Genomic DNA, 26,851 nt, shown 5'->3' on the forward strand with positions numbered 1-26,851 from the left:
TAGTAAACAGAGAACTCAGGTAAAAAGAATATGTGCCGTGGGTCGTTCATACACAGTCACAAAATAAAATGACACAAAAATAGAATTTGACAGAATTTGTTAACAAATCTTGAAGACTAAATCCGATATGGCACTAAAAAGTCCAAACTTTGAAGAATTCTTAAACCACTCTGAAACACATCTTTCTTCATATTATTGATAAGGAATGTAAATATACAACTAATGGAATCTAAATGCTAATCAACTGATTACTCTATCCAGGAGGAGCATTTGTGGCTGGCAGCCCGAATTGCACGCTTAATAAAATTATGAGTCGCCTGTTCTCATGCAAATGTCTAGTTATTAGAATACCGGTGTAACTTGGCTTAACTCGAGCCGGAGCTAGGACGAGAAATTACTGACTAATGATTTCGTTAATTCCCTCGAACTAGATTATGGCTTCTTTTTGCTTTAAAAAGGTAAAATACATTAATAAGTAAAGGATTAGGCTTAGAAGGCTTAAATATGGATGGAAGAACTTTGATTAAAGATATTTTTGCCATCAGAAATTTTGTTCATCATCATGAGATGATGGCACAAGGTAAGGTATATGCTTGACAGACGTATATATGTATAATATACTAGTGGGCCATCCCAGCTTCGCTCGGGTAAAAACATAATAAATTATATCCCTAAATCTTCCTCAGGAATCACTCTATGTATTGGTGAAAACCGCATGAAAATCCCTACAATATTTTTTTTAGTTTATCGCGAACAGACATTCAGGCGTGGTAGAGGACTTTGTTTTATAATATGTAAGGATACTGTCTTATTAATGAGAAATCGAGTTTTACGATTATTCGAAGCAGTGCATTCTGCTCACCCACCATCGAAAACCACGGATTTGAAATGAATAGGAATTAAAAAAATAAAAATCCAATTCTTCAAAATATAAAAGCGATCACGAGTAATTACTTGGTTCCTTGCTCTAGAAGGAAAGTAAAGTCTTTAGTTGTTTCTCGAAAAACTTTTGAAAAATATTAATCGGTGCTCGAATCGGAACATTCAGGTGCTTTCCGAATTGCATAGCTCAATAATTCAGCATGCAGCCTCATTAAAGTCGAGATTGGCTAATGCGCAATTAATTTTCTACGAGTCCACAGTTGAATCTGGCTGTAGGAATATATGGCCTATAATATTTCAGTGTCACATATCTAGGCAGGTTTTGGACGTGGGATTTATGTATTCGGTTGATTGTATTATAAATGGATATCAAGATACCGACAGATTTCGATCCAATGTATTACTTATTGGTGTTTTGAAAATAAAGTGGAAATTATACCCACGATGGATTGCTCTAATGACATCTCTTTGTTTCTCATTCTCACATGAACCTTTCCACGTGAGAATGAGAAAATTAAAGAGAAAAAGATTCATCATTCGCGACCATAATGCCTTGAACTCGGGGGCTCGCCGCCTCATTGGTTTAATGACATTGGATAGTCATAAAAAGATTAGGAAAATCTTGTTTCAATGCTTCTTCTTTGGTCCCTATAATTATTATTTATTTATTTTGTCTGCTGTTTGACTAGACTAGATTCCTTCATGTGTTCATGCCGCGCGCCGTGTTCATCCCTGGTCTTTATTGAACGACTGCTCAAAATGTTATTTTGTTATCAAGGATCATGTAAAATAACTTAATGATGATGACTAAAATTAAGGGTAAGTTGCACCCGTCAACTTTTTGGTTAACTTTCACTTAACTTTAGCCTACGCGCTGCTGACTTTTACAGAAAATAGCGTTTTTGGGTTTTTCTGCGCAGGTTAAAGTTGACTGGCATAAGTTTGAAATAATTAAAATAAAAAAACGTGTTTCTTGATAACTTTATTTACGTATTCCATTTAAATTTTACAATAAATACAATAAAATGAAATCAAAACACAACAATTTTCGTGTCACTGTACATTATAGTTACAAGATAATGTCGTGCAAAGAATTGACATATCTTATGTGAAAACACAGCCATAGATTAATGCCTAATAATATTATATCTATATATAATACGTTCAGAGAAACTACAAAACGTGACATATTAAAGAGAACATAAATGTGAGTTATCTGTAATTTTAATATTTATAATATCGGCGTAAATATGAGTTATTTATTTTATTTTAGCACCCTGTTGGAATATTAACATTTTTTACAATATTTTTTAGGAAACTTCTTTTTCAATTCGTTAAATAATTCCCGGAAAATAAATTTGTGAGTAAATAAATTTATATTATTATAATAGCTTGAATTTATTAATAAAGTACATTGACAGCCTATTTACAATAGGAAGTTATAAAGTGACATCTTAACGAGAGAGTAGGCGTAACAAAGAGGCGTACGATCACTTATACATTACGTCATAATAAAAAAATCTATAATTGACACAAGTACGAGGATTCACCAAACGGCTAATAATGAATAATGACAAATTATGTGGGATGAAAGCTCATAATTACGTGGGTTTGTCAAAATCGTTTGCCTTTATATTAAAGTTCACTCAACAATTCATAAAAAATACAATATCCATTATATTGATGACAAAACGATATTTCCAATATTATAACAAGAAAACCTTGGACTTTTATATTTTATACATAAAAAATTTATTTCTCAATAACCCATATTCACACCGACTAGATCGATACAGCTCTATATAATCTTTTTATACTAACAAAAGGTTTATTTACATTACACATGTTCTAATAATATAATTTAGAATGTACAAAAAATAACTCCGTGATACATAATGAGGTTCTATAGGTATTTAGATACGTTACTCTGAGCCTACAACGGCACGATACTACTACAGCGATGTGCAGTTAAAATTCAATTTAGCTGTCATGTGAAGCACGCCTTATTTTTTAAAAACAAAATAATATTTAGGGCCAGGCCACATTGCTCCGACATTGTCGACATCAACATTAAAACCACGGAGCACAACACACGCGGCGTCATCGCCAAAGAAACACGACGGAGCAATGGAGGAATTTGGGCCCATCGCATTTTGTTTCAAATTTTCCACTCGTTGATGGCACGTTGTAGAATGAATACTTCCATAAATGGGAGATTTTTTTGAAATTAGCTAAATATTCACAATATATAGGAGTAGGTACACATATCAACAAAATTCGTTACTGATATACTTACAATTCATAATTTTAAAAAATTGCCACCCACAACTCTCATTTTTCTGGTAGGTAAAGTTTAGATGCATATAGAATCAATAATGATCTATACAGTTTGATGACTATTTGTGGTCAGTCGTTTATTTTTTTATTAACTAGACAAAACTTTAACGAATGAACGAATTTAGACAACTGACTACAATCGATTAGATACATACGAGTACAATCTCTCGTACAATGTCACAAATCTTTCCGAACCAGTGGCTATAAATTGGAATCATAGAAATAAGGATTTTATGACTGGAACTAATCTGCCGTCATATGGAAAAAAGAAGTGTATGATATTTTTCAATAATTTCGTTGTATATTTTAAAAATCAAATTGAGTTTGTTTAACGACTCAATCAATCTTAATGAAATTTTGCATACATCATAGAGTACCTTTTATACTGGAAAGTTTACTCCAATGGGAAATGCAAGCAGGTGAAGCCACGGCCAAAAATTTTATCTACATACTCAGATCATTTTTTCTTTTTTTCGTAACCATAGTTCCGAATATGTATAAAACTCATAATAAAAAAACAGATATGCATTTTCCCGTCTGATGGCAGCAATATGGACTTTATTGTATTTGATGATTTAAATAATAACATACGAATTATGCTGCTAGATGCATCACTAAATCTCTTTAAGTATCAAGTGCATTTCTATTTCTTTGTCCCTTTTTGTTCTATATAGATTATTTTTATAACTTTATATTTGTTGTCAAGTACAGGCTGTTAGAAAATTCCTATATACACACGAAGATATGGTACCTTGGGTAGATCGCATGCGAAGTTTAATAATAACACTTCTAAAAAGGGTACTCGTAAGAAGGTTTTCGTATTTGTAACAGCAGACGCGACTGACAAGTCTTTAGCATAAAAGGTCTACATAAGGTACCGTATCTTACTAATTCGTTATACATACGAATTTTGTAACACTCTGTATACTTGACGCAGGCCATCCGATATCTACACTTACACCCTAATATCACCAGTTTTGATTCTAGTCGACTCTCATAAGCTCATGAATCTTGATATTTCGTTAAATGTCCATAACACAGTAACTAGAAATATTGCATTCGTGGCTAATTTTACACCTGAAACAACAGAAATAGTTATTAAAAACAGGATAATTTTGTAATAAAAAAAAGGGAATATTCATAATAATAACACCTCTACTATTTGACACATATTTGGAGAGTTGCGTCCTCGAGTGCACAGTGATGATGGAGGTGGTGTCCTTGACCACAGGCGGCTCGCTCTTGACAATAGCTTCGCATCGAACGCGCAGCGCACCACTGACCGTCTGCGGGATGCGCACGCGCAACACGCGCCAGGATTTTTGTAAACCTCCCGGTTGCATTGGACTCAGCTCGGTTCGCTGCCACACGTCAGGCTGGGAACAAGATTTTGTAATTAGACGAAGAAACGTGATGAAAGATAGAGAGGTACATCCCTTACCTCTGTTTCTTTCATCATAAACAGTAACAAAAACAGAATAATAAGGCATATGGAAAAGAAACTATAGTGTTGCTGTTTTTTGATCATGGATAAGTAATGCCCATACCAGATACAAGATTATTCTACCAACGAATGAATACATTCTTAAGCTGGACTTAAACAAAGGATGTCAATATCAACATAGACAAAAAACGTAGGGAAAACACGTAAAACTTAAAGAAAGTGGAGAAGAGAGGTGAAGTTAATGGTGATTTAGGCAAATATACCACTGCTAGATAAAGACGTCAGTTATTATTAAATAATGTAATCATTATAAAATGGGAAATAAAAAAAACATTAACATGACGTTGATACGGGACACAAAGCTGCCAAGTCAAACTGAGATGGTGTCAGATGTTTTGAATTTATTTACAATATTGGAATAATAATAAGTCTGGATAAATACACATTTAGAAAACCGTTATTAATACTTCTTCTTTTTGAGTGTGTTAATGATAATATTGGTGTTACATTTTATTAAAGTCGACTAAAGGATTATGGAACCGTAGTCTAAGCTGATTCTCATGTTAGTTTTAATCAAATTGTTTAGAAAAGCAAACATGAGTCTGATTGATGTAGAAGTCATGAAGTTTAAAATAATAATGATGTGTGAGATAGAAATCAAATTAGAGATGTTACCAAACTCTTTCTTTTTTTATAACGTAATCGAAAGATCTATCGTGGTGATTGATTTACAAAACATTGAAGTAAAAAGTTTGAAAGAAGGACACGTAGGTGCCTATTATTAACTTTAAAACTACTTTAAAACTGAGAAATGGTCTTAATTAGTAATATATTCATCATTAATTAAGTTTTACAACATTTAGAAAAGTTTAAATCTAAACTTTGCAGACAGCATTTAGCACAATTAATAAAATTGCACGTATTTCCAACAACACAACGAAAATTATTCAAAAGTTTTATTTCATAAATTCTTTTTCTTGCAAAGTATTGTAACTATATAAGTATATTATGTGAACATAATTTATAAAAAATAAATTGTTCAAATTTCTATGACCACACAAGATGGCGACACTGCATAGTATAAAATAACGTCGCTTCCTGCTGTCTGTCTCTAAGTATCGTGTCAATATATTTTATCATCAAGCATTTAATTAAGACCGTTGTTCTTGCCGATAGAGTAGCCAACATTTACATTTAAACTCTGCCGTCGATTTATCTCCCCATACGACACAATCCTTGCCATTTCTTTCAACTTATCCATGAATGCTCTTTTTAGCTCTCCTTTCTCTCTCAGAGCTTCGACTTTTCCTTCAATCAAGGATTGTAAATATGACGTGTTTAAAGCAATTCTATAAAGAAGTTAGCTGTAATCAATGTTTAACCTAAAAATTAAGCCGAGCTAACACCAGATAATTATACCAAAGATTCAAGCAGCTAATTAGGCATAAATATTTTAAGGAATGCTACTGAGAATAAAGGGGAACATTTTGGTGAAATATACAGCCTGTTTTAAAAGGCCATTAGTGAAGATTTAAAGAGTACCTCGAGCTTTGAGTCGCGTTACAATGAGCTTCCTAATGGCAAACAAAGTAAACGTACTCTCGCAAAAGCTTCTAAAGATTCTCGGGAATATTAAACTATTCGTATTAGGTAGTGTTAGGTAGTGAAGATTATTAAGTATCTTGCAAATTGAGAAAACTACGTGCTACGCTGTGAATAAAGGCCGATGAATACATTCCCAATTGGTTGCTTTGTGTTTTCCTTTGTAAATAATTCCTTTAAGTACATTACTCAGTATTTATAAATAAAAAAAGGTTTTCCTATTTTTTTTTGTTCTTAACTTCGAATTATAAAAATCGATCTTTGTCTATCGATTGACTAAATTCGAATATGAAATCACTCTTCTTTCGCCTCGCTCACCTCGTTCATTGACAGTTCATGTCAGTTGAAATTTGAACATTGTTTACGATGAATCTAAGCACGCAAACTACCTGTCGAATTTGGAATCATAATTACAAATATCAATCGCGCAAACTAGTATGTACTAAACGGGCTTAGGGAGAGTTACAACGTCAAATTTGACGTTGATTTTAACTGGCGCGCCGTTGAAGTTTAAATAAGTTGTCAATGCAACCAAACCCTTTGATTAAAACTACGCAACGGATTTTGATCCCGCTTTTTTTAATAAATACCTAGTGTGATTCCAGATGAAGGTTTAGGTGTAGGCATTATTTATTATGGTTTTACCTTAGCGAAGCCGGGTCACTAGTTTATTATAAATTTAAAAAGATTTTTAGTGTACCGCGATATCATAGAATCCAATCAGTATTATTAGTAAGCCATGCAAATTGGATTCTGTATTCAATTACATCAACATGAGCCGCGTGAGTCTCCGGTGCATTGTATGGTTTCTATATTATCGACGGTACAATAGCACAACGCTTTCGCTCTCAATTTAGATTTACTAGTTTACTTTATAACGCAAATTCTATTACTTCTGTAGCGTTGTGAAAACAAACTAAGTACATTTCCAGTTCCACTTGTATGTCTGACAACCATTGGATTGTTGACATTGACAATATAAATATAGAGGGTTTATTGTTTATTCTTCTTCTATTGAAGTGTGAGTATATATAACAGTGACGTTAGATTCTAGTGCGATACTGGTTTCGAATTGTTTAAGCCAAAATCATGTGATTTAATTTAATTTAATAAGCGTCAATAAATAGATTACCAGTGTGCAGGTACTATTGCAAGTTTCGTCATGATTTTTGTCTACATAGAAAGTAAGGAAATATCGAGGAACAACCCATGGAATTAGTAGGTATGTTACAGAGAGTATACCTACTGTTTGCACGAAAAACCATACATTAGAGCCATGACCCATTACTTAGTCGTCGTCTGTCATGTTGACATCCGTTGACACTGACGTATATCAATGCACGCCAGTGTCAAAACAAATAGAAAACAACGGAGCCAGACAGATCAGCAACGTAGTACGTCGTCGCAACGGAGCACGACTGAGCATTGGGGCATAGCTCTTAGTGTGTTTGACCCCAGACAATTCTCTATGCAAATGTGCAAGGAAACCTGACCTCAAATACTTTATCTGAAGAGAAGGGCTCGGCGAAGAGTAAAAAGACATTATTCTGTTTGGTCTACATATAGTCTTGAGACTGATTGGCTAGCCGGATAATTTTTCCTATCATATAATGGAGTATATAATAAAAATTAAGTTGTCTAATACTAATGAGTGTATGACGAGAACATTCGAAGACTTAGTTCAAGTTAATCTGTTGGATTAACTATACAAAGTATTATCTAATTATACAGGAAAACTTGGCTTGGTTCTTCATAGTTCTTGGCATGAAAGTTAAAGAGTAAACATGTTACAAAAGCTGAAGTTGCTAACTAAATACAGCAAAGATTTCATAATTAGACAAGCTAGGTGGTTTAAGGAAGTTTCAGGAACATTCTAGTTAGATAAAAGTGATGAGAGTGTATCTACGTTCATTGTCAAATTTATATTTTCTTCGCCCAATTACTTCAATGAGAAACATGGGTTACAAAAATATAGTATTAGTATAAAATGAAGTTGAATGAGAAAGCAACTGGACATGGTGACTCAGGTGAGAAAGAGAGAAAAAGTACAAAGTGAAGTTATTATAATCATGTGTCATTAAACATTGTCTTAGTGGCGCTTTACGAGTAGTATTGCCTACCATGGTAGATATAATATCAAAAAACATTTTAACAGATTTATAAATCCTTTTCAAATCTTTCTTCGCTCTCCGTCGCTTGCTAAGAATTATATTCTTAGCCATCTCTTATTTTACAATTTTAAATAACAAACTAAATCGAAATAACAACACAACCGACGAGCCGACTACAACGCATTGTCTACTTTACATACAATTCCCTGTCTCATTTATCTCGAATCGAATAAACCTTTTCTCTACAGACGGACCAAATTCAATTTACTTGCGCACCACAGCGATCTGTGTAGAATGTAGATATTTATACTCAATACACTAGTCATATTTGCCTAGTTTCCTAATCACGTCAAATAAATTTTTATTAGAGTGTATTACGTCCTGTTAACTTTAAAGTTAATTTTTACCTACACAGAAGACAGAACAAATCAAATCAAATCAAATCAAATCAAAATTCATTTATTCGTGAAAACAGGTACAATGGCTCGATAAAAATGTTAATATAACAGAACTCTGTTTTCTGCCTGGCAGGCGTACATAATCTTGTCAATATTAGTACCTATTAAATTTAGAAAACATTATTTAAAATAAAATTAAATCAAAATTAAATCATAGAAATGTCAGTCAGAATAATTAAATATATAATAGCTAATTAAATTAATAAAGATTACAATTTGTCACTCATAAAATGATTAAGATTATAATAACATTTCTGAACTAACAAATCGTGGAGGCTTCTTTTGAAACTACCCACATCTATGGTCAATTGTAGCGATTTCGGCAATTTATTATATATTAAAGGGGCTTTGCCAAATACACTATTGCTCATTAGTTTTGTTTTACATGCATATTGAATAACTTTGGTACAATGACGCGCGCTGGTGTGATGTGAAAACAAATGTTTGTTTGTGTGTACAAAAAGAGCACATTCGAAAATATATATGCAGGGCAGGGTAAGCAACTTATGCTTTTTAAAATATGGTACACATGAGTCAGTTGGTTTTAAATAGAAAATAGATCTAATGCAACGTTTCTGGGCTTTTAATATCATTTCTTTGTCAGTTGAGTTCCCCCAAAATATGACTCCATATTTTAATGATGACACTACATACGCATGATATGCTGTTAGAACAGTATTTATATTTACAATTTTTTGTAGTCTTGAGAGTGCATATGAGTATTGATTTAACCGTTTGCGTAAGTAATCTAGATGCGTCTTCCATTTTAGTTTATTGTCAATATATAAACCTAAAAATTTATTGACCTCTGTTTCGGTAATAGTTTGGTCCAAGAATGTAATGTCAAGTTTGGAATTTTCATTATGTCTTTGTTTAAAATTTATTAGTTTCGTCTTTTCAATGTTAATTTTCAATTTATTATTATTTAGCCATTCTGTTATTAATGTCAATGTTTTTATAATTTCAGTCTCCATGTTATGGGATTCAGTCCCTGTTAATAAAATGGTACTATCGTCAGCAAAAAGTGTAACATGATGTTCTGTTACTGAAGGTAAATCATTAATATATACTAAAAATAATAGTGGACCTAATACACTCCCCTGCGGTATGCCACATGTAACTTTTCTAGCTTGTGAGTAGTAACTAAGTTCTGTTTTGGATTTGTCACAAATCTTATCAATTTGAGTTATCTGCTGTCGGTCCTTTAGATATGACTCCATCAGTTTGAGCGCGTTGCCACGGATACCGTAAGTGCACAGTTTGTGCAATAGAATTTCATGCACAACACGATCAAATGCCTTCGACATATCCATAAATAGACCAACACTCGGTTTTCTATTATCAACCTGTGCCATAACTCTATATAAAAAGTCATAAATGGCCATGTTAATTGACTTTTTTTCTCTGAAACCATACTGTTGGGGTGAAAGTATATTATGTGATTCCAAAAAATTATATAGTTTTCTGTGTATGACCTTTTCTATTATTTTAGAGAAAATTGATCCCATAGCAAGGGGTCTAAAGTTATTCATTTTTGTCTTATCATTTTTCTTATGCAGTGGTTTTATTATAGAAATTTTAAGTTTGTCAGGAAAAACACCTTTTTCCATAATATTGTTTATAATGTTACATAGTACGGGACTGATAATATGCGCAACATCTTTTACGATCATAGTGGCTATGTCATCATAACCAGTGCTTTTTGTATTTTTTAATGATTTAATTAATTCATAAATGTCAGATGGAATAATCGGAGTCAAAAATATTGAATTTAAATTATTGTTATTTATTGTATTTGAATAATTATTAGTAAATTTGTCAGATTTTGTTTCGTCAATAAAATAATCATTAAATGAATTCGCTATATCTATGGGATTAGTAATAATTTTATTATCAACATTAATTTTATCAATATTTTCTTTAGGTACAATATATTTATTTTGGTTAATTATATTCCAAGTGGCTTTGCTTTTATTTTTCGAGTTATTGATAAGATAGTTATTCCTAGACTTTTGGGTAAGTGTTATTATTCGTTTATATCTTTTGTTATACAAGCGCATCGACAATTCGTTGTCTTTCGTAGGGTCCGTTCTATATTTCCATAGTAAAGCTCTCTTACGTTTACTACATATTTTAATACCTTTCGATATCCAACTGGGTTTTTTAAGTGTGTTAATTTTTATTTTTACTATTGGAAAACATAGATCATATAGTAACTTAAATATATCATGAAACTCATTGTATGCTGCATTTGGGTCCATTTCTTGGCAAACATTTTCAAACCTTATTTGGCTTAAGTATTTGATAAAAATTTGTCTATTATACTTCGAGTAGTTTCGTTTCATTTTGAACCAGTATTTTAGACGGCAATATTTTTTGACAGGAAATGTTATTATTTGCGCAGTATGATCTGACAATGAAAATTCACGTACCTCACCCTTACATTTATTAGAATTGTGAATGATATTGTCCAAACAAGTCTTGCTTGATACGCGAGTAACTTGTTCAAACTGGAACTTAAGATTGTGTATGTATAATAAATTGCGGAAATCACCAGATTGTTTAGTTTTCACCAGAATATCTATATTGAAGTCTCCACAAATAACAACTTTATAGTTAGGTTTTTGTTTCATTAAAATCACATCAAGTTTGTTGAAGAACCTTTCTACATTAGAATTACTATTTTTGGGACTTCTGTAAATACATATAACCACTACTTTTTGCACTGGAAGTTCAATTGCAGAGCATTCAAATATATTTGGAACAGACATACTGGTAAATTCTGTGAGTTCATTAAACTTGTAATAGTTTCTTATTAAAATACAAGAGCCCCCGTCCCTATCATGTCTCATAAAATACGATGCTAATTTAAAATTACATAACTTTAACCTATGCTCATCACCTTTACACATGTTATGTTCAGTAACACATAAAATATCAATAGGTATTCCTTCATCTTCTAATTCGTCTAAGCTAATTAGTAACATATCTGATTTTTTTATAAGTCCGTTTATATTCTGATGCATTATATTTATATTATTATGAACGAAATAAATTATTACTGTCGTTATTATAATTTTCAGTATTCGAGTCCATATTATTATTATTTTTATTAGAATTTATAATGTCACAAGCTTCATTAATTTTATTCATGTCATTTGAAGGAATATCATTTGAATCATTAGGTATTACTAAATTACAATCAAAATATGTTTGGGTTGAATTATCTTTAAAATCTTTATTTTTACAATCGCAATTATTATTTTGATTTATATTATTCTGTACAAATTGTTTATAGGACTGTAATTGAACTTGGTAGCCAATGTATAATATTTCCTTTAATAGGCATCTAGCTAAGTTAGTTACAAAGTGTTTCTTTCGAGGCAGAATCCTACTATAATTCATATCCATAAATATAACATCATTATTTTGTCTACATAAAAATTGAAGTGTATAATTTATTTTCTTTTCATTTAAATTGTTATTATATGGAATTTCACTTACAATAACATTTGTATGTTTTAGAGAATGAAGCCATTTCATAATTTCTGTTTGTAAATTGTAAGGATTTTTGTCATTTATTCCACCCAAAAAAACAACAGTATCATTTTTAGTTAGCTTGTTCAACTCGTCATATAAATAATTATTTAATATATTGCTACTTGATGCACCTGGCTTAGAAAAACAGATAACAGTGTAGTCAGAGCCCAATAATTCTTGAAGTTGATTTCTGAGCCCACGTCCTTGTTCATCAGATAGTATAATAACCTTTTTGGTGGGAACTTGTTTGTGAATCTCTTTCTTGTAGATATTTTTGTTAAAATTTTCTGGAGAAAAAGTATTATCACTAGTGTCAGTAGATAGTTGCTGTAAACACGAGTTAATTTTGCTTGGGGTATTTCTTTCAAGACGGAATGTTACGTCCTTACTTTTTATTCCTGGGTTATGCGTATTGGCCAAAACGCTTCTGTCCAGATGTAATGGTGATATTCTTGGCGTACGCATCTTTATATGTAAAATCTTCCTTCTAATTGGTGTGGACATAATTTTGTTTTCAGTTAAATTATTAGTCGTAAGTTTTTTTAGTAATTCCATTTTTTTATCCTGCTCATGTATTTTTTGCTTCATTTTAATGTTTTCTATATTTAAATTTTCTATTTCCAAGTCTGCAATTAATAATTTCTCTCTTACAGTTTCTAATTCTGTTTTTAAATCTTCAACATAAGATGTATCATTTGTAGTTACATTTTGCAGGCTGTACATAGTAGTGTCCATAATAGTAGAATTTAAAATATTGCTATTACATTCCATCGTCATTTTTGTTACGTCCGTTTCTGATATAGATCTGTGTAATTTTTTTCTAATGGTTATGTTATCCATTTTCAAAGACAAAAACTGTAATTATACTTATGAAAATATTCTAATGTCAATTAAATTGCCACTTGGCTGTATAATTTTATTCTTTAATTCATCTATATTTATAATACCATGTCAATATGTTACTTCTTATGTCAATTTCATTCATATGTCAAAGTCACTTCATTTATTTGACAGACAGAAAAGAAAAGCCGGTTGTGACGAAAGGGTTGTGGGCGTTGTGGGTTGTGGTTTCTCCGTTTTATCTGCTCTAATTGGTTTATTTCCATATAAACAAGTGATTCAATTTTTAAATAATTCCGTTGATTGCCTTTGCCGAAATTGTTGAAGTGTTTATAATGAGATATTAACGTTGTGAGATAGTATACAATGTCGTACCTTGATCCAGTGATGTTGAGGTTACAATACACAATCCTTCCGTACGTAAATATTTGGTAAGTCGACACGAAACTCAATTTAATCTTAGGAACACCGATAACACCTCTTACTCATCCGAGAACCGGAAGTCCGAACAAAGCAAACGCCATGTTCGCCAATGCCCCAAAAGTAGAAACTCTAAGCTGGATTTGTAACTATTATTATACTGTGAAATGAAGCATTAATATAACACCTTTGATGGAATCGTAATTGAAGTATTTGGTGAAACAATGACTACATAAAGTACCCATTAAAAGTGCAGGACGCATCATTTCGCTTCTATGGGATTTCAAAAATTATTTCACTATTAGAAAAATACATTATCCAAGATAATGCTATATTTTATCTTAAAATAACCACGGGAGTGGAGCCCCGGGCAATATCCAAATACAACATAAATAGGTATTGGCTATGGGTTTTGGCCCCACCCTCTGACCGGTGTATTCTCCTTTTTAAAATATTTTTTAACAATACATTTAGATATTTCATATAAGAGAATAAAAATCACTAAGTGAATATAAATATAATACGAATAATTATAGATGACACATTTCAATAATTTAATATCAGTGCCTTATTCTGTAAATCTCCTTAATTTATTACCTTTTGCAATTCATCGTCAATATACCAATTGATATTTGACGGCGGCAACGAGTAATCTGAGGAACAATTGAGGAAGATGGGCTCCCCTGGTTTGAGCACCTTCGGAGCCCCAGATATCACGGGGTCCGACTGCGGCATGGCTGCAACCAAAACAAATTTGAATACATCAGGAACTTACAGTATTCAAGTAATTTCACTGCGAAACGGTTTCGAGGAAATTTACATTCAGCTAACTACTTTAAATCAGCAGAGAATTAAGCATCTAACTCTTTTATCCGTTGGGTAATTTGATTTTGTGTCGACGTCCCAAGTCATTTTATTTGGAATGGAAAATTGAAATAAAAGAAATAATGAAATAAAAGTCAGAAATTTATCAACTACAAGAAAGTACTCCAAATAGCACACGTGATAGGTAGAATAGATAGTTATTTTTTTAAATGATAATATCAACTATCGGCGGCCAACGTCGCTGTGCCGTCGAGTTTTGAAAATCATGTGTGTGGCTGAATTAGTCGATCATAATTATGAATACCTATCTCTTTTTCTGTGTTCCTTTTATATTTTTTAAAATATACGTTTAGAACAACAAATTGTATATCCTTTCATCTTTTCCTGCATACACCTAAGCCACGTTACAGTATTTTACGACGTGGTGAAGCCACTAACTTGGTGCTACATGAAATTTAGGTTGAAATACATATTTTCAAGAAAATTTCAACAGCTCATATATATCGTCTTTCAATAATGATCAACGCAAAAACTGATAATTTGTGTAGTTGGCAATCCGTCCTACTTCACCTCACAATTTTAATGAGTTGGCAATGAGTAGATATGAGATATATTACCCTCAACCTTTTACTATCATCATAACTACTACACTTAATATTGCTAAGTCAATCATTACAAATAGTACATAGTGTGTTGTATTCTGTAAAACTGACTTCAATATTTGCAATACTCGAGAAGTATGACGAATAAAAACATGAAGTGGAACTCACCAACAACATTCATATGCTTCGTCTGCCTAGCTATTTGGAACTTGGGTCCCTCTGTCGACACCTCGCAAGTGTAGACCGCCATGGTGGCGACTGGCGGCGGCATCACCTTGACCATGCACGAGTCTGCAGTGCATTCACCATCCTGCACCATGATGTCTGTCAGGTTGAACAGACGTATGGGAGGCTGGAAGATAAAGGTACATTAGGAAAACATGAAGAAAAAGATAATGACACCAAAAGCTAGTATGAACGTAAAAGCTATACTCAGGATTCCCCTGACAAATGAATGGTCATCAGACCGTTTTTAGGGTTTCTTCCACAGCTGTAAAGCGTCTGAGCCCTTTGTCCACCATTCCTATTTTTTTCCACTACCCATGGTCTTCGACACATATATCCTCCATTGTTGCCTTTACAACATCAATCCAGTTTTTGGGTTTGCCTCTTCATGGCCAGGCTTTTATTTCCTACACTCTCTCTATACGCACAATACAGAAAAAATAAAATACTCAAATGAACAAATCTACTATAACAAAACTGAGCAGTATTTTGTTTGTTGAAAAGTTTCAGAGGAATGGGCAAGTTTTAGTTGGATTGGAGAAATTTTTCTTACTAATATTGTAAATACACAAGTTGGATATTAGATTCTGTGTTTAGTAATCAGGTATATAGAGTCTAGTAATAAGTAAAATTACGATGAAATTTGATATACACATATAATAAAACATATATGACACCTACGGAAAGTAAATGCAGAGTATTCATGGAATTATACATAGTTACTCAATGTAAAATCAATAATATAGCACCGTTTTTGCATCGGAGATTGACAAACAACTCGAATAAATACGTTTAAATTACATTTCGGAAATAAATGATCCATAAACTCACAATGCTGATTCGAAGAAAGAATGGAGCTATTGAGCTGTGCGCTGGATAAATATTACGTAACAGACTTCTCCATGTTCCTGAATAAATTACATACAAGTTGTATTTCGGCAGATATTTCTATCGGAACAAGGGTAAACTCTATCATGTCCTATTAAAACTCATTGTTTATAACCCTTATGACATTTAGGTAGGTATTTAATACCCACGTCAAGTGCTAATGGGATCCATACCCTCGTGATATATATACTCCCGAATCCAAGTCCCCATGGCACCCCTTCCGAGGTGCCTTAGGTCCGAAATGGACAGGACGATATTAATAAGGCCGCGATATAATGTGTTATATGCCTAATGCATATTTCGTTCTGATTACTCACCTTTTGTGAGGGGTTATATCTGAATATCTCATTCATCTCTCTGTAGAACTTTACAGAGTGTAGTTTCTGGTCGTCCATGCGGAAGTGGCAGCTGAGGAGAGCTGGTCTACGAGGATCCGCGTAAAGTGGGACCTGCAGCTGTGTGATCTCGTGTGCTGATGTTAGGGCTGGAACAAACAGGAATCTATTATCTTCTGCACGCGATACGCGGTCGCGTGTGAGGTTGCAATACGGGCTGTGACAAATTCCGGAGGCAAGTATAAAAACAAACAATAAATTTTACAACATTTGCTGTGATTTTATACCGGCCATCTGCCTGACGTCACCACTTCTTGAACACTCAATGTTATTAACTACAGTTGCTTTGTTCGACATCCACGGGTGGTTCTATTATAGGGCGGAACCACACGCCCCATTAAAGAGCTTAACTGCTATCTCTTATTATCACCCTGTACTATTTTTCGTTTACTAATCTCATCTATCCGTTCTCGTTATCAACTGATTACTATCCTTGTTACGGAAACCAAATTATATTATATATAAGTATATGGATAATATGGAATACCATATTATATTCTAATAATTTTTGTCTATTTTGCAAATAATAAGATGTGTTAGAGATACCGAATCTTGTCACATCTAGACGGATATTCAGTATAAGGGTTTTGTCTCATCGAGTGTGTTATTTATTGCTAATACTAATTTTAATCCAAATCCCCTAAAGATATTTGACATTAATTTTATCACCCATGATATACTATATCACCTACTATGGCATATATTGCATATAGATTAATGAAAGTAATCTGATACGGATAGACACATGAACCTCTAAAAATTGATTAATGGTACATATTAGCTCGCACGGGCGAAAATTTAACGTAGCATTCCAAGTTAACGAATATCAACTTTTTACACATTCTATATTTGAAGTTTAAAATTATTGAGCGAATGAATTATAGTGACAAAATTCGCCGTACAGTTAGTGCACTCGAAACATCAATACTAGATTATATTGGTAAATCATATTAAGTAGCCACTGCCACTTGTCTAAGACTAGTAGTAACTATATTTGAATACTTCAACCAACTATTTATTGGCCGACAAAGTAGGTACTTGTGCTCACTTGGAAGTAGCCAAAGTACGTCACGACTGCAATACCGTCTCTGTAGACATGGTAGTTAGGAGTTCTTGAATAGTTAAACTTGGTTGATATTGTATTAGACTGGTCCAACTTAGCTGTTCAATTCGATTTCAGTTTCTGAATCCTGAACGAGGCTAAGTTTCAAAACTATATTGTTTAAATGGTTTTTATTAACTTTGGAGAATCTTATATGAGTAGTTTAGATGTAGTTGCTGTTATAGTTTGTTGTTTACTAGCGAGCAGGCCCAGACTTACAGACGCACAGGCTACTAGGCTGTTTTGTATGTATGAAACTTCGTTGATAAATTATATGCGTGACATTGATAACTTCATCAAATCCAACAAAACAATAAAAATCAACGCTTGAAAAAAAAATATGTCCGTGCAACTAACCGTTCAGGAGTTTCCTCGTTGGGAGCCGATCCTGCTGCACCATCATGCTTATAAAAATAAATGCATTGTCACAGAAACCGAAGCGATGTAGAATATTATAATTCTGCAGGATAATCGGAAGCAAGTGAAATTGAACTTGCAAGATTTGAAACAGACGTGATTTGAGACCGGTGAAACAATATAAAAGCCCAAAAGTTTGTAAATTGTAAATAGTAAAACAAGTAACGAAAATCAGATGAATAACAGAACAATTTACGGAACCCTACTTAAATGTCCAAAAAGTAGTTTATGCTGAGAGTGCAAATAAATAAACATATTCAAATGGCTCCAGTGGGAAGTTCCGGCATAACGTATTTAAATTGTTCATGCGTTTGTACGGCGCAATGCAATTTAACGTTCGGTACGTGACCAAAATATAATTTTTCTGTGAATTTTCAAACGAAACGAAAAAGTACATAAAAGCAAACGTGAAACGACGCGTTGCTTCTGAAAACAGAGCGACGCCTTATTCTTTTATTGTTTTGGCATGAGAACTTTTATTGGAGGATTAAAAAATATATTTTGCGTGCCCGTTTTTTAGAGATCCGCAGCCAAATGACAAAAACGGAACCCTTATAGTTTCGTCATGTACGTCACAATCATGTTATTTCATCCTACTAATCTATATATAATAAAACAGTAAAAATATTTTGTCTGTACTTTTAGTATTTTTGAATGAAATGGATTTACTCCTTACCAAAAATTGTTCGGCCACGCGAACGAAGTCGCGCGCATCAGCTAGTAAATAAATAAAACGCGAAAATTTACGTGAGTGAAGACGTGTGTGTGATGTTTATTCACTTCATCAAGCAGTGTCTACTAAGCCAATTGCGAAATTACGTATAGGATAGAATAGAGTTAGCGACGCGCAGGTTATATAAGGTCAAAGTTAATGGTGCAACTCACGCTTTAACGTTCAGTTTTGCGCTTAACCTGAATCGCTTGAGAATTGTTTCGTTTTATTTTTATTTTAAAATTTGCAAAATATGGTTATCCATATATGGTTTTAAGGATTGTATTTTTTCCTTCATTGACTTGTATCCGAACATATGAATTCACACAATTATTATTTTTTTAATATTGGGGTATTATATGTATGTATGTCTTTGTAAATAAGTGAGTAACTCACTTAAATAATTTTATTTTTTAATCGATATCAAACTTGATATAGATTAAAAAATAAAATTAAACATTTCGTATCTAAGTACATCAATAAATTTCAGAAAAATATGTAATATTTTTTCCTAAATGAAATTATTTTAATTTACGACGAATGAGGTATCTTGTATAAAATTCCTCAATTTACATTGTGATCCATTCCGTGTCAAGCAAAAAGGGTTAACGAATTAATATTTAATTAACATCAACATTGAATGAGGTTATAATTAATAACCCCTGAGCAGTGAAAGGAAGTTAAGCAGAGCCTTAAGTATTAAGTAAATAAGTATAAAATACGGAAACTTTTGAATGGACTGTCCTCGGAGTTCGGGAGTTGAGTGACAAGTTTACTCGGTCAAATAAAGTGATTATATCTTAATTAATCCAACAATATTGATGTTTGTACGTGCCTAATTTAAATTATATTTTACTAGCGGCCCGTCCCGGCTTCGCTCGGATAAAATCATAAGAAATTATAAACCTTTACCTTCCTCATCTTATAGCGTAGCGCTCCCTAGAATAATATAAACAATTTTAATTTAACTCGTAATGTGCAGTACATAAAGACGGTTGTAAAATTAAATATTTCTCATTTGCAGTTAGTGAATTCTTGTGAGTTTATTAAATTTGTGTCAAGAAATTGCGAAACTTTCCGCTTTATCCTGCAATCACTTCGGGTCGTCTTTAAAAGAGTTATTTACTGTAATATTCTTATGTAATTTATTCGCGAAACGGAAATTCCAGTCCATTTAGTCTACTTTAGCACTTTGGTTCGGCGGAGGGAAAGAAATGCTTTTAATAAAAGTAATTTCGGAACAAATTTACTCGATTCGCTTCGGATAAAGGTTGAATAATAATTACTATGGAGGGTTCGAGTGAGTAATTTGCTTAAGTTGCTGTGCCATGAACATCAAGAGCAAGCGCCCAAGCTCTAGCTATTTAAAACATCAAACTTCGATACAAGTATAAACTTCGTCTGATGAATATTCATTATTTTAATACTGTAGCCCCCGCTGGTTTACGTTTTTATTCATTATTTTCACTAGATTTGTTTTTACTCTTTATGTAATGTAATCAAAGATTAACTCTTGTTAATTTAATCAAAGATTAAAAGGATATATTTTTTCTACTAAAATAACTTTTTTAAAATCGGAAAAAAGGCAAAACATACTTTAAAAAGTCATCGCAGTGAATAACCAAGCCATTTATGTTAAGTTTTGTTTCTTTAAAAGAAATAACGTCGTGACGTCGGTTTTACTCATACTCCTTCAAGCTTACTAACTAAATAATAATGTTATTGATCTAAGATCAATAACATGAGTGATTATGGACACATAATTGTACCAATTACCAAGTTTTGATGTGGAGTGGTGTAGGATCTTGTCTGAGTATATATTTATAAATAATTATACTCGGTATTTGACAAAGATTATTTTATTTAAGGGCTGGTAAATTACGAGCAATACATTTCAAAATCCAACAGCCAAGAATCGTCCATGACAGCATTTGTTTTTTAAAGAAAAGAAACATCGCGCAGGCGCGAGCTCGTCGTCACAGCGCATGCGCGTAGACAGCACTCCCCGGGTTGAAGATCATCTGAATGAAGGTCTCAAGGACCTGATAAGCATATGAAGCTTCAAAGTTACATCAGGTCATCATCTAGAGGAAGAGCACATAGGTTATTCCAGCCTCTTCTTATAGTCCCTTTCATGGTTTTTACTTCGGCGACACGGTTAATACCATCCGCTCCAGGATAGACTTGAATGACACGACCGAGAGACCAGAGCAGAGGCGGCGTTGACTTGTCTTTGATCAAAACAAGCGAGTTCATCTCGATATCATTCTTAGTTTGTTTCCATTTTGTCTTCTGTTGAAGAGTGCAGATATATTCATTGGTAAATCTATTCCAAAAATGTTGTTTTATAGCTTCGACTCGCTTATGACGCTGCAGCAATGTGATATTCACGTTGTCGGCGATTTGTGGATATGGCACGGAAGTCAGAGTTCGTCCAATCAAAAAATGTGAAGGAGTCAGGACAGAAAAGTCATTAGTTTCTGAGGAAAGAGGGATTAAAGGCCGCGAGTTTAATATCGCTTCGACTTGAGTGAGACAAGTTGACATTTCTTCATAGGTTAAATGAGTTAAATTCAGTATTCGACGTAAATGATGCTTCGTCGATCGGACAGCAGCTTCAGCCATCCCATTGAAATGAGGGGAATATGCAGGTGTAAAAAAGAAAGTAATACCTTCATCGGCTAAATCCTCAGTAAGGTTACGTTGAGAAAGAAAACTTTCTAGTTCATTGCATGCGCCTACGAAATTGGTCCCATTATCTGAGGTTATCGTTTTGGGTTTGCCGCGACGACTAATAAAACGGCGCAAAGCAGCTAAATAAGAATCTTTAGTCAGGTCCGTGACGAGCTCCAAGTGAACTGCCTTCACTGCTAAGCATACAAAAATACACAGGTATGATTTAATTAACTTGCAACCACGACCTTTTCGATCGGCTATCAAAATTGGCCCGGCATAGTCAACTGCACAGTGAAGAAAAGGAAATTCTAATTTGGTTCTAGACACAGGTAATTGGCCCATGATGGGCTGTAAAGTTTGACTTTTGTGCCTAAAACATGTGACGCATTTTTTAACGATAAACCTAGCCAGATTCCTACCACCTAGAGCCCAGTATGACTGCCTTATGTCCGAAAGTAAAAGTTGCGGACCTGCATGTAAGAGCTTTAAATGTTGTCTACGAAAGATTAATTTAGTTAAATAATGTTTACAGCATACAAGAATCGGATGCTTTTGGTCATATGAGTAAGGAGATTTGTCAAGCCTTCCTCCTACTCTAATTAAATTGTCTGAATGAATAAATGGGGTCAAAGACAATAGTCTATTTTTAGATGGTAACTTGCCGTTATTTTTTAAGATTTTATATTCTTCAGGAAACATTTCAACCTGACCCTGCCTAAGAATAATAAATAAAGATTCACGTATTTCATCTGAAGTTAAACACTCTTTGCATTTGTTATTTTTATTTTTACAATTTTTTATAAACCGCTGTATGTAAGCGAGAGTATGAATAAGACGAGTGAGATTTGAATGTTTGTGTATAAGTGAAGACACAATATTCGTATTCTCTATATCAGAATTGGACTCCTGACTTAGATGACAGACTACGTCTGGTAGATCTCGTGTCTCACTTGAGTTAGGTATTCTTGGCCATAACTCCTCATTACAGGTTAAAAACTGGGGGCCAAACCACCACAGTGACAAATTGCTGACAAGATCAGCCTTCACCCCGCGAGAAACGAGATCCGCGGGATTATCGAGGGAAGGCACGTAGCTCCAGGTGCAGTTTACACTATTTTCATTAATTTCGTTCACGCGATTGCGAACAAAAGGTTTTAAACGATGTACAGGGGTTTTTAGCCACCCTAATACGATGGTGGAATCACACCAGTATCTGCAACTAACCTCTAACGTTATAGAATTCCTAACTTTAGCGCATAACCTTGATGCTAAGAGAGCTGCACAAAGCTCAAGGCGTGGCATCGTTGTTGGTTTCATTGGTGCTACTTTATTTTTGGATGCAATCAAGTTAACATATACAACACCATCTTTAGTTATAGAACGAGCGTAAATACACGACCCGTAAGCACGCTCAGAGGCGTCAGAAAAAATGTGTAATTCTACCTTACAGAAATCATCTTGCAGTACCCATCTAGGAATTTTAATATTATTTAAAAAAGCTAACTGTCTTGAGAATGAAGTCCATTGTCCTTTTATATTTTCTGGTACTTCATCATCCCAACCTAACTTTAATGACCATATTTGTTGCAATATTATTTTTGCTTCTACCACTGCTAGGCCCACGAGCCCTAGGGGATCAAAAATTTGACTTATTACTGAAAGAATATTTCTTTTAGTGATTTTATATTTATTTTCAATATTTATTGAAAACGACAACGTATCACACTTAGGGCTCCAAATTAAACCTAAGGTTTTTGATGGAGTATTAGAATATTCAGATATATCTAAAAAATTATTTGAACTTGTTTCCTCTGACAACAATTGGTTTAATATTTCTTGACTATTTGATTTAAATTTTCTTAAATTAAATTTTGCTGACGATAATACATTAATTACTGCCTTCGTCTGTTTTACGACGTCCTCTTCAGTAAACCCTCCACTGAGATAATCGTCAACGTAAAAATCCCTTTTTATAGAATTTTTTACAAGTACATCATCAACAGTTTCAGACAGAGAAGAAAGGCACTTGGTCGCTAAATACGGGGAGGATGCAACTCCGTATGTAACAGTATTTAAAGTATATGTCTTAAGAGGTTGGGACGGGTCTGATCTAAATATTATTTGTTGTAACGAGCGCTGAGAAGGGTTAACATCTATAGCCCTATACATTTTCTCAATATCACCCGAAATCACATATTTATGTTGACGAAACCTTATAAGTATAGACACAAGGTCGTCTTGGACAGTAGGCCCTATCATTTGGATGTCATTGAGAGACAGCCCTGTTGTAGTAACTGCAGAAGCGTCAAATACCGTACGTAGTTTAGTAGTGGTACTTGATTCCCTAATTACACCGTGATGCGGTAGGTAATAATTTACAATACTACTATCACGTAAAGACAATGTATTTTCAGTCATATGACCGAGTTCTTCGTATTCACGCAAGAACTCCAAGTATTTATTTTTAAAACCAGGATCTCTACTGAACTTTCTTTCGAGAGAAAGGAAACGGATCTTAGCCATCACGTAAGAATCTCCTAATTCGTGAGGATCCTTTTTTAAGGGCATAGTCACAACGAAACGGCCTTCTTCATTACGGTAAGTATCTAACTTAAATTTATTTTCACAGGCACGTTCTTCAGTCGTAAATGCATATTTAGGCGAAATCGAATCTAATTCCCAAAATTGAGTTATACTATCATCTTGATTTATGAAATTACACTGGTATGATTTAGTTTTGGCACGTGCTACATAACCTGAAACTAACCAACCTAATTTTGTTTCGTATAACTTTGGCATATTTTTACCCAAATCAATAGAATTGTTGCACATGACGTTCCAGAATACCTCTGCACCTACCAGTATGTCTACAGCGGCGGGAATATTAAATGAAGGGTCAGCCAACTGTACACCTGAAGGTATGAGAATGCTATCTATGTTTACAAGTTTGGACGGCAGTGCTTTTGTAATTTCGGGCAAAATAAGACAATTTATATCGGTTTTATAATCACTATGTAAGGACTCAATAGTAAGCTGACACGAGTATGTAGTTTTACACGTTTGATTACAGATACCTGATACCGTGGAGCGTACACCTCGCCTCGACAATCCCAGCTTACCGCATAACTCGCTGGTGACAAAATTTGCTGTACTCCCGTTATCTAAGAGGAGGCGAACAGTGTGTGCGTCGCCCTTGTTATTTCGCACCCGCACGAGTGCTGTTGATAAAAGTACATGCGGAGAAGTATTATATGTAGTGTTAGCCGACAGAACGATAGAGTCTGTCAATTTGTCAGAACCTGACTGAGCAATGTCCGTCGTCAACGCGACAGTCTCTTGCATAGGCATAGATGAAGTTGAAGTTTCATCATGCTTGTGTAAATGTAATAATGTACTATGTTTGTACCTACAATAACGGCAGTGTGAAAGTCTGCATTTTACATGAGAATGGCCTGGGCGTAAACAATTTAAACAAACCTTCAAATCTCTTGCCTTTGAAATACGGTTTTCTATGGACAACTCCCTAAACTTATCACAATGATATAATAAATGACCAGATTTACACATAGGACATAAGTTCTCTTTGCGTGTATTAACTTTATCTGAACCACTGGATACATTTAGGAAAGATTTGTTTTTCGACGTGTCAGGGCATTGACCTTTGTGCATTTTATTATTTTCCTCCAAGGACTCTAGCAGGTCTGCCCTGTTTCGTACAAATATACAAAATATTTCGAGTGTAGGCGGTTCAGACAAGGTATTCCTGTATTCCTCCCATTTCCTAAGAGTAGTGGAATCTAGTTTCGTAACCATCATGTGAACTATAAGAGTATCCCAGTGCTGGGTAGGTTGCTTCAAAATAGTGAGAGCCCTAATATTTTTATTAGTAACATCAATCAAATAACGCAGTGACTTGCTCGACTCTTTCGTTATTGACCCTATATTAAATAATGCTTGTACATGGTTATTCACCAATAGCCTAGAATTATCATAGCGCGCACACAATAACTCCCAAGCGGTTATATAATTCTCACTTGTGAAGTCAATATTTCGTATAATTATAGCGGCGCTTCCTACTAAAGAAGCTCGCAAATAATGAAATTTACTAATATCATCCAAATCTTTATTAGTATGTATTAAAGAACTAAACGTATCTCTAAATTCGAGCCAATTCTGATAAGGACCATCAAATTTAGGAATATTAATTTTCGGCAATTGAAACCTCGTGTTATGGTTGCAAGTCCCACCTGTTTTGGCGTCGCCGAAGCTCGACACGGAACCTGACCCGCCTCGACGCACTCCAGCGTCGGCTGTGTCGAGCAAGGTGCGGGCGGCCGCGGTCAGTTGGTAGTACTGAGCCTCAAACTTCTCTCGAGCTGCGTACTGGTCCTCAGGGGATTCAGAGAGCGATTCGATCTCAGTCTGCAAATCATCGAATTCCTGGATAATGCTTTCGACACGCGTAAGGCGTAATCGAAGCTCATTGGCATGGACTTCGCTTAGCTCCTTATAGCCTTTAGCTGAATCAAAATATGTTGCGAAATGAGTTAGCTTAGCTTTTATGCTTCCTCTCTTTTTAATAAGTTTGGCAATATTCTCACTAGCTGTTTGCGCCATCATTAAATAAAAAATAATTTATATTTAAAATAATTAAATTTTGTGAAGCAGAGCAAACAAAGCAAACTGCAAAACTGATAACATGCGATTATGTACCAGGTAACACAGCGCAAACAAAGAAATAGACGTTTTGAAATATGTGAGAGAAACAAGAAATTGAAAAGAAAAATGTGTTGGAATTAATGGAAAATGTAAGAATTTATTTGGGCAAATCGAAATGATGAATTGGAACGAACTCACAGGAGGTGCTCTCGTAGCCGGTGGAATATCACGCCTTTTATTTTCAGAATCTTTTTTGATCTGCCGCCATTGCCATCAAACGCCGTCGCGTAGATATCCATAAATTTTCATTGTTCGTCCATTCGATTGCCTTGCTCGCTTTTCCGCGAAGGACCAAACTGTAGGATCTTGTCTGAGTATATATTTATAAATAATTATACTCGGTATTTGACAAAGATTATTTTATTTAAGGGCTGGTAAATTACGAGCAATACATTTCAAAATCCAACAGCCAAGAATCGTCCATGACAGCATTTGTTTTTTAAAGAAAAGAAACATCGCGCAGGCGCGAGCTCGTCGTCACAGCGCATGCGCGTAGACAGTGGTATACTCCATATCAAAACTTTACAATTGATTTGCAACAATTGCATTGATAATAATAAATAAATAAATATATTAGGACAAATCACACAGATTGAGCGAGACTTGTTATGGGATACTAACTCAACGATACTATATTTTATAACAAATACATATAC

At 34.0% G+C, this 26,851-nt stretch overlaps 1 protein-coding gene across 4 annotated transcripts in view; it reads right to left on the bottom strand.

Annotated features, from left to right (window-relative positions):
• Window positions 1–1,847: 1,847 nt before the first annotated feature.
• The window catches only part of LOC128673548 (uncharacterized), a 74,349-nt gene continuing 49,345 nt past the window's right edge, over window positions 1,848–26,851 (bottom strand). For 3 of the 4 annotated variants that reach the window (XM_053751473.1, XM_053751472.2, XM_053751470.1), the window contains exons 2-6: window positions 16,492–16,658; window positions 15,230–15,413; window positions 14,232–14,371; window positions 4,373–4,595; window positions 1,848–4,296 (exon numbers count right to left, since the gene is read on the bottom strand). In XM_053751473.1, the coding sequence (XP_053607448.1) occupies window positions 4,214–4,296; window positions 4,373–4,595; window positions 14,232–14,371; window positions 15,230–15,413; window positions 16,492–16,569 (708 nt within the window). In that variant the 5' untranslated portion in view covers window positions 16,570–16,658 and the 3' untranslated portion in view covers window positions 1,848–4,213. The remainder of the gene's footprint in view (window positions 4,297–4,372; window positions 4,596–14,231; window positions 14,372–15,229; window positions 15,414–16,491; window positions 16,659–26,851) is intronic. The other variant, XR_008405094.1, reaches the window with a different exon arrangement.

This window comes from Plodia interpunctella, chromosome 11 (genome assembly GCF_027563975.2).
Source record: "Plodia interpunctella isolate USDA-ARS_2022_Savannah chromosome 11, ilPloInte3.2, whole genome shotgun sequence".
Classification (NCBI taxonomy): domain Eukaryota; kingdom Metazoa; phylum Arthropoda; class Insecta; order Lepidoptera; family Pyralidae; genus Plodia; species Plodia interpunctella.